General features: G+C 40.8%; 1 protein-coding gene across 1 annotated transcript in view; it reads left to right on the top strand.

The window, feature by feature from the left end:
- Positions 1–280: 280 nt before the first annotated feature.
- Positions 281–9,170, top strand: part of si:dkey-233k19.3 (dynein axonemal heavy chain 11) — a 51,741-nt gene continuing 42,851 nt past the window's right edge. The window contains exons 1-22 of the mRNA XM_058084083.2: positions 281–529; positions 1,023–1,166; positions 1,235–1,428; positions 1,501–1,690; positions 1,775–1,874; positions 2,590–2,801; positions 2,882–3,103; positions 3,169–3,336; positions 4,579–4,695; positions 4,775–4,912; positions 4,982–5,097; positions 5,183–5,381; positions 6,412–6,513; positions 6,583–6,978; positions 7,128–7,460; positions 7,533–7,787; positions 7,851–8,020; positions 8,089–8,311; positions 8,391–8,507; positions 8,587–8,673; positions 8,736–8,894; positions 9,049–9,132. Coding sequence (XP_057940066.2) covers positions 314–529; positions 1,023–1,166; positions 1,235–1,428; positions 1,501–1,690; positions 1,775–1,874; positions 2,590–2,801; positions 2,882–3,103; positions 3,169–3,336; positions 4,579–4,695; positions 4,775–4,912; positions 4,982–5,097; positions 5,183–5,381; positions 6,412–6,513; positions 6,583–6,978; positions 7,128–7,460; positions 7,533–7,787; positions 7,851–8,020; positions 8,089–8,311; positions 8,391–8,507; positions 8,587–8,673; positions 8,736–8,894; positions 9,049–9,132 — 3,942 coding nt within the window. The 5' untranslated portion in view covers positions 281–313. The remainder of the gene's footprint in view (positions 530–1,022; positions 1,167–1,234; positions 1,429–1,500; positions 1,691–1,774; positions 1,875–2,589; positions 2,802–2,881; positions 3,104–3,168; positions 3,337–4,578; positions 4,696–4,774; positions 4,913–4,981; positions 5,098–5,182; positions 5,382–6,411; positions 6,514–6,582; positions 6,979–7,127; positions 7,461–7,532; positions 7,788–7,850; positions 8,021–8,088; positions 8,312–8,390; positions 8,508–8,586; positions 8,674–8,735; positions 8,895–9,048; positions 9,133–9,170) is intronic.

Raw genomic sequence — 9,170 nt, 5'->3', positions numbered from 1 at the left:
TATAACAGACATTATATATACTGTATGTAATATATATATATATATTTACTATTGTTGACAGGAGTATATTTACATCCGTGTAAACATCATCCAGGACTGCTAAACCTTATAGTGGCAGTGATTGAGGAGAGTGTCCGTTGCTAGGCAACCGCAAGCTGAACCACCCTGTGTGGACCTTTTAACTCTACTTCGCAGACAAGCGCATGGAGGGAAAACCCTTTTAATTATTTAGTGGATAATTTCCGACTTATGTATTTGTTGTATTTTACATTTGGCTAAGTGGCTAAGCGGTGTGGACGTAAAGCAGTCAATTATGTCGGACGACGAAAGTACGCCTTCGTTTCTCGACGACGTGAGAGTAAAGTTTGTCGAGGAGAAAGTTTGTGCGTTTCTACAACTGCAGCGTCAAATGTGGGATAAAAGTGCAGTCACTGAAGAGTTCCAGATACTTTTGTCAGACCTTTTTGAAAAAGACAACGCTGTTTACTTTTCTTCGCCAAAGACAGGTTGTCTGGTCGCTGCTAATAAGGTATGGTCAGTGCTGCAAAACTAGCTTAATATGCTAGCTTAGCAGTCATAGTTTCTGGTATCATTTATCCCGATTTATTTCATTTATCATTATATATTTCAATTATTTAAACATTACGCATTGTCTCTGTTCATTGTTTGCTCTTGTTTTTGTTGTATTTTTGTTGTATTTTTTTAAATTATTTTTTCGTTCTTTTTTCTTTTTCCGTCATCACTGAATAAGCTAGCTCTCTATTGTGACACAAGTTAAAAAATACATTTCTCTCCCTATTAGAAAACGGTAACCACCGCAGGAAGTGAACAAAGTATCAAAGTATGAGAAATGTTAGGATTAAATTAACTGCTTCTTCCTACTCCTTTGTGTACATGTTGAATTGTGCAAGTGTAAACATTGTGGAATCTGTTCAAAACCAATTCAACCATCCATTAGCATAGTTTAGCCTTGAGGTTTAGCCATGTAAAATCTGTGTGTGCATATTTTTTTTCAAATATAGGCTCCTCCTACGGCCAAAGGTAACCAGATTTTCACCATAAAGAAGCGAGCTGTCCCCATCAATTCGGAAAACTACCGGGAGCTTTTGCTTTTTGGCGTCTTGTCTCCATTACCACTGCTGCAGCTTTCAATCACTGTTGAACAGGTGACCACCATGACACTTCCACTATTTGTGCTCACGTATTAATTGTAATGTGTTATCTCCTGCAAAAGATATGTGTCCCACTGCTGTCCAATAATCTAAATCATTACACATGGCCACATCTGCTGTCGGAGGATATTACTCGTAATGCGGAGAGCATATGCAGTAAAACATCAGTGGTGCGGCGAAGGGCTTTGGGAGAATCTTTCCTCCCTATTCCATCTGCAACAGTTTGGCTGGAAAATGTGTCCAATGCGTTTAAAATGTAAGACAACCACATGACTTGATAGGAAATATTAGGGTGCAGAAACAATGGTTGTTTATTTCCCCCTTTCAGGTATGGTAACTATGATCGGGCTCTGGCCCACAACATAGAGACCCACGTCAGCAACTGGACCAATCTGATTCACAAAATGTTGAAGGAGGATTCATCAGACATACTGCGGAACAGTTGTAATCCAGGGCCCAGTGCTGAGCTCAAGTTCTGGGCTTCCAGGAAGAGCAATATTCAGAGCATATATCATCAGGCATGCACTGCAAAAAAAAGTCATATTCTTTATTTTCATTTCCTGCCATTCCTTTCTGAAGAGTTTGGTCTGTTTACTTTGTAGCTTCAGAGTCTTGTTGTGGAGAAAATGGCAGAGATGCTGGAGATGATGGAGAGTAGCTATCATCCTGCAATCAAGACTCTGATTGGAAACGTGTTTGATGGTAAGAGTTGTTTTTTTTTTTTTTTGGAAATATCAACATTAAATGAGGAGACTCCTGGAACCTCCAAAGTCAAACACAGTGACATAGTAATACTGTTTCCCATAGAACTATTGATTTTTGAATGAACTGTTGCCAATGTAAAACTATTAACTCTACAGACAAACTTTTAAAGTTTCCACTTTTCTGACCGATAAATGTTATTAGAATGTTGTATTCTCGTGTTAAACGATGCCAAAGTTTCATATAATGAGGTTTTCGCATTTGGAAGGCATTTTTGTGCTCTGGTACTAGCTAGTGAGACCAATCGCAGCGAAGTGGGCGGGCCTGGAGGTGGGCTGTGGGTGGAATAAATTAAAACAGACCATTTTGGAACTCCAAGGAAATATAGCTGGAATAGGTGCAGATTCTGGAAAATCAAAAAAGTTTTCTGTGTGGGTTATTGTGTGTAGCTGCTCTACACAACTCAATAAAAAAGGTCGAAAAATGAGTATAATAGGTCCCCTTTAATCCAAACATCCATATTCATTCATTCTCATTCACAAAGCTTTTTTTGCAGGTTATTGTGTGTAGCTGCTCTATAGTAGTCCACAACTCAATACGAAGGGCTGAAAATGAGCACAATATGTCCCTTTTAAGTAAACTGTGACGTATAAAGCGACTACTGTCCCACTGTAGTTACTTTTTACACTTAAGTTAACGTCTGTATTCTCAAAAGCTCTCCAAGAAGCTGAAGACATTGACCTCCATCTCCAGCCACTGTGTGGTCAACTGTCCCGACTGGAACAAGAAGGTTTCCCTCACCTTGAAGCGACCATCCCTTCACTGTTTCACTTGTTATTCCTGATCTGGACTAACTGCCAACCTTATCAAAGACCCACGCGAATTGTGGTCTTACTTCAGGAGCTTTGCAATCTGCTGATTGAACAGGTATGTTGAAACCGGAGATGTTGATAATTTTGCAATTTAGCGGATGAAACAATTTAAACATGCACTATTTTGTCTTCCAGGCTATAGTATTTTTATCTTCTGACCTTTTACTGCGAGAAGACCCGGAGGAAGGCGTACAGATGGTGAAGAGGGTGATAAAAGTCTTCAGATGTTTCAAAGAGAGTTACCACAGCCAGAGGGAGAAGTTGGCCAACCATGCCAATCACGCACCCTGGGATTTCCCATCTGCTATGATTTTCACACGTTTCAACCACTTCCTTAACCGCATGCTACAACTGGAGGTGAGGTTGGCTTTTTCTATATTTGGGTTGGGTTCCTTTCTTTATTGTATTTTGTTTTTTTGCAGGACATTTTTGAAATAATGCTGGAATATAAAAGGATGGAAAAACTGGAATTTGGTGGACCAAAAGGCAAATTCTACAGCGAGCATGCCGCTCAGATGTACACAGAGTTCCTTGAACACTGCCAGTTGTTGATACACACTGAACACTGCCCTTTGGATTGCGACTCTCAGGTAAACGTTTCGTAGGATGTTGATTGTGTCCAACACATCCCCAAACTTGCATGCTAGGTTAATTGGGGACTCAAATTATTATTTGTTATTACCTCACCCATAGTCAGCTGGGATAGGCTCCAGTAATCAATTATTGTTTCCTGTAAGGTTTGCCTCAAGTTCCTCTATAAAGTAGGGATACTCAAATAAACATTAGACTTAAAGAGTTATCCAATACAGTCAAGCCCTGTGCCCCACTTCTAAAACTCTTCCTCGGTTTTTGTTCAATATTACGATTCATTGTCCCATGCTCAAGAAAAAGCACACTACGCACTAGTGACTGTCTGTGCGATTTTTTTTTTAATTGGGTGTGACTGCTAAATAACCTGCCATGGGGCCAAATAAGTTGCCAGTGCCAGCACTTTAGATAAATAAGAATTTAATAAAGAACTCACTCAAAGTCTGAAGAAGGCTTCCCCTCCTTCCTCGCCACTCCTCGGCAAAGACATAGAGGTAAAAGTTAGTTTATTATTAGTTTATTTGTCAATTTCATTTATCATATATAATTATGTTGCAGGTTTTTTGCATGTAAAATTTATTTGGATAAATAAAATGTATTTATTTGGATTTACATTATTTCCTGTGGAAAAAGTTGCACCCCTCGAATTAATAATGAAAACCAAAACAAGACAATTATATAGTGTTCCAATATGTAGTGTTGATTTATATACCTAATTGGAAGGACTAATTGAACTCTTATTAAATGTTCAATAAAATTAGCCTTTAAAGATAAATCCATAAGTCATCCTAAAATGTCTGAAAATGCAAAAATAAGCAAAATGGGGTGAAATTACAGAAACAAACAAAAAAAAGATTGAGTTTGAGCATTTTGATTATCTGCATTATAAAGTACATTTGCAATAAATATGTATATAAACTAGCGCACAGACCTCACAGCTAGGAGACCCGGGTTCAATTCCACTCTCCATCTCAGTGTGGAGTTTGCATGTTCTCCCCGTGCATGCGTGTTTTCCAAAAACATGCTAGGTTAATTGGCGACTCCAAATTGTCCATAGGTATGAATGTGAGTGTGAATGGTTGTTTGTCTATATGTGCCCTGTGATTGGCTGGCCACCAGTCCAGGGTGTACTCCGCCTCTTGCCCGAAGACAGCTGGGATAGGCTCCAGCATTCCCCCGCAACCCTGGTGAGGATAAGCGGTACAAAATGAATGAATTAATGTATGTAAACAATTTGTCTCCAGGATTTTGACCAGGATTATAAGGATTTCAAAGTGAAGATGGAGGACTTTGAATGCAGACTTGCCAGCCTTCTGTGCTCGGCATTTAAGGACTGCGTCGGGCTGGAATCAGCATTCAAAGTAAGAAAGAGTCAAACTGATGTTGATGACCGGGATACAACAACTGCAGGTTAAAGTCACTTGTGTTTTTCTTCTTTAGCTGTTAACAATCATTGGACCTTTTCTCGAGAGAGGACACATCAGACAAATGTTCAGTCCGAACATCCCTCTTCTACAGCAACAATTTCAAGATGAGCTGGAAAAATGTAAATGGCTCTTAAAGTCACAGTTCAGTGAGGTGCGTAGAAAGTGGACAACAAATGTTGTTAATGCAGCAGGCTTTCAACGCTGAGTCTAATGCTTTCAGAAGGAGAGTTGTTATGGAAAGAACATGGCTCACACATCTGGAGCATTAAAGTGGGCAAAAATGATCAAAGAACGCATTGAAACTCCATGGGAAAAAATCCGATTTCTGTTTGAAAGGTAAGCACACTACTTTGAATGAATGAAGCAATTATTTAATTACAATAATCATGTAAAAGATTCATCTTGGAGACTTAATTTTCAGACCCGTAGAAGGTGCGGAGCCCACAATGAAGGAGCACCACATGTACAACGAGGTGATGACTCTTCTACATCAGTACGAGGAAGATGTTTACTCCGAGTGGTGTGATGGTTTGGAGCAGGCCTGCCAGGTTAACCTGAACCAACCCCTCACATGCAGAAATGTTTCAAATGACCTCATTTCTGTCAATTTCAATCCCAAGGTGAGTTAATATTCCATCAAGGAAAGCATCACTGGCAAATTTACTGTAAAACTAAGTCAACACACAATCAATATTGTCTGAATAGCTGGCAACACAAGCGCTATTTACTGTGAGTACCATTGCAGTGTAGCCTTCATTCTCTTGGGTATTTGCACAGGTTGCTACTGAAGCGTCACACAGATAGTGGATGTTAGATACCTCTCACTCACACAAACATGTTGGAATTCATGTTTCTCCCCAGTGTCTGAAGCATCCATGCAGCCAGATGATTGACTGTAGTAGGCCAGACGCAATTATCTTGGTACTCACTAGCGTTGCCAGCTATTTACACAATGGTGGCTGTGATAATAGTTTAATTTCTGGAGTATTCTCCCTTGTGAAGATGTACTTTAATGAAAATATTTGCTGAAATGTGAGTGGTGTACAATTATGGGGAAGTACTGTATATTGTAGATGACTGAAAAGTGAACAAATGTATGCGTTACTAACTATTTGGTAATGGTTTTATTTCATTTGAACATGCATCAGATGACAATTGAATGCATCACATAATCAGTTCACAGTTCCACATGTCCAAAAGGAGTAGGAAGAAGCAAAGCTTATTAAATCCTACCCCTCCATCTGGTACTTTTACAATCAGTAACTGTTACATTTGTTCACTTCCTGCTTTCCGTAATGCAGTTTAAGGTTTATTGTTAAAAAAATTTTGTCACGTACCAAAGTACAAGGTGATATGACTATCCAATGACGTAATGGGTACCATTGTAAGTGTCAATATAGTGATATGTATAGCACATCATGACTGGTTCAAGACTCTTCATCCTTGTATTTAGCAAACATCAACTGCTTGTATTGTTCCTTACTCAATCCATTCCATAGTTTGATTCCGCATACTGAAATGCTATGGCTTTTTAACGTAGTCCTAGCATAGAAGTGTTTCAAATGTAGTTCTTCCCTGAGATCATATTTCTCCTCTCCTGTAGAGAAGTATTGGATGACATTTTTAGTTTTTTTTGCTGTTGCTCCCTAGCTTTCCGAAGTCCTAAAAGATGTGAAGTACATCCAAAGACTCAACGTTAACGTTCCTGTGGCAGCCATGGCTGTTTTTGAGAAACGTAACCTCTTCACAAAGGTGAGAGGCTCACTTTTTGTCAATGTAGTTTACATGGTCGTCATCATTTGTCACCCATATATTTTTCAGTATGTGAGCAGTCTGCAACTCGTAGTGCAGTGGTACAATCAACTCAAACAGACTGTTCTGGAAGTGGAACTCCCTCTGATCACAACTGAGCTGACAGCTATAGATCAACAACTGAAAAGAGCAGAAACCGATCTGACTTGGCAGGACCAGGACTGCTGGAGTTTCATCGGTACCACCAAAGACCTGGTCCATGACCTGGTGGAGCGAGTCAGTCGAGCGAAGGACAACCGTGACGCCGTACAAACGATGATGAAGAGTTGGAGCAAACAGACGATGTATTGCAGAAAGGACAACAAGAAAAGCTCACCGCTTCAGCTTGAGGACAGGAGAGACCGTCTTGGCAAGATATACAGCTCCATAAAAGACGATGGAGAGTCCATCCACAAGTTGGTGCAGGTATCAGGATTTATTTGCGATATTCGCTCTTACAGGATATATTTTTAGCTTCTGCACTCCCTGAGGAGTGATGAGGTGCATCTGAATAGTCATGATTCAGCAAAAAAAAACAGTTGATGATTTCTTTCCCTCCACTTTGTAACCATCAGGAGAACATGGTGCTGTTCCACGCAGACTCTACTTCAGACGCTTGGTTGTCCTATGTGGAGTACATGGATGAGATGATAGTTGAGGGGCTCTTCAGCTACATCAGCCACTCCCTCCAGTTTTTCATCGACAACATGGAATCGTACCCCAAGCAGGCCCCTCTCTTTGAGCCTCATTTGACACTAACGGACCTGGGCATAACGTTTATTCCATCACTGGAGAAAGATGCGGGGGATGGCTTTTATGAGCTTCTGGAAGGACTTGTTGGAGATATATTTAAGACATCTGTGAATATCAACAGGTTGGCTACTCATGTTAGCATGGACAGCTACCAGGTACTCCCTTGCACATACAGTAAAATACAATGCATGGATCGATACAAGTGCCGTGTGGTCTGACATTGGCAGGATCTAATGGAAGACATGCTGGATTTGTCGGACCTGCGCAAAGAAGTGATGGAAAGAGCGGAGAATGTCCTCAACAAAGCCATAGCTTACCAGAGACAGTTTGATTCCTACAGCCATCTCTGGCAGGAGGACCGGGCAGAGTTCCTCAGCCAGTTCCTCTTGTATGCACGTGCACTGACACCCGAAGAGGTGGAGGCTCACAGAGCGGATATCCTGCCAGAGAGCCCTCCTACAGTGGAGGACTTCAAAGAACAGGTTTTTTTTCAGTTGTAAACATGCCATCCATTTTTCTAAATAACTATGGTCTTAACTTAACAGATTGATTACTATGAGGGCCTGCACGCTGAAATTTGCAAGCTTGACGACTCGGCTGTGTTTGATGGCTGGTTTCGAGTGGATATCAAGCTTTTCAAAGTCAACCTTCTGAACATCATAAAGAAGTGGAGTTGGCTTTTTAAGGAGCACCTTTTGACATACGTCACTAACAGGTCAATATTGCCACCGCTAAAACAATGTGTCTACATGCCTTTTTCATGTTTCATGTTTTCCATGACAGTCTTGATGAGCTCCAGGAGTTTATCTGTACTACTGCTGAAGGACTAGCTAAGTCTGTTCCTAAAGGAGACCAACATGCTTTGGTGGAAATCATGAGTCACCTGTTGGCCGTAAGAGACAGACAACCTGGCACGGACAAGATGTTTGAGCCTCTCAAGGGCACACTAATTCTTCTGGAACGACATGGAGTGACCATCCCGGACAGGGTCTATTTTCAGCTGGAGGTACGGAAATGAGGAGAGTTTTGTTTGCTTGCAAAGAATTAAATCATTTCAGTATAAAGTCAACTTTTTTTTTTTTTAGGAACTCCCTGAAAAATGGAGTGGGGCTAAAAAGCTGGCCTTAAAGGTGAGACATGAGGTCTCCCCTATGCAAAATGAAGAGGTGTTGGTTTTACGAAGACGCTGCGTGGAATTTGAGGTGACATGTCATTTTTCGATCCACATTGTACATCATTGGATGGGATTTATCACCAAACTTCCCGTTTCTTATTCTTTAGGTGAAGCAAAGCCAATTCAGAGACACCTTCAAAGCAACTGCACCGTTCAGTTACAAAACGAAACATCCCTACATTAGTCTGGAGAACGTAGGAATTAATAAAATTGCTTTATTTTTTTTACTCTGCATAACACTTCTTTATGGTTGTAGTCTGAAACGGCAATACGAGACTTGGAGAAGGAGTTGTCCGAGTTACAGCAGTCAACAAACCTCTTTGACGTCACAATCCCCGAATTTAAAGACATCAAGCTCTGCAAACGAGACATTGTTGTTCTCAAAGAACTGTGGGACATTGTCGTATTTGTGCACGTAAGTAGCCTAATTTCAAGACGCCCGCCGCACTTCAAGATCAATAATTTGACCAGGTCTGTCGTCTCAATGGCCATTGATTCTATTGCCGCTAAATGCCCCAATTAAGCACCCTCTGCTCACTGACCCCACGCACATGTCTTTATCTATACAGACCAATGTGGAGAACTGGACAAAGAGCAAATGGAGGCAAATAAACGTGGAGCAGATGGATGCAGAATTGAGGGGGTTTGCTAAGGTGAGATGACCAATAGTGCCATGCAATCATTGTTTTGA

Source organism: Doryrhamphus excisus, linkage group LG17 (genome assembly GCF_037039965.1).
Source record: "Doryrhamphus excisus strain RoL-2023G ecotype Guam linkage group LG17, RoL_Dexc_Guam_v1.1, whole genome shotgun sequence".
In the NCBI taxonomy this organism is placed as follows: domain Eukaryota; kingdom Metazoa; phylum Chordata; class Actinopteri; order Syngnathiformes; family Syngnathidae; genus Doryrhamphus; species Doryrhamphus excisus.
Note: the sequence above shows the minus strand (reverse complement) of the source record. Positions and strands in the feature narration are given on the sequence as shown.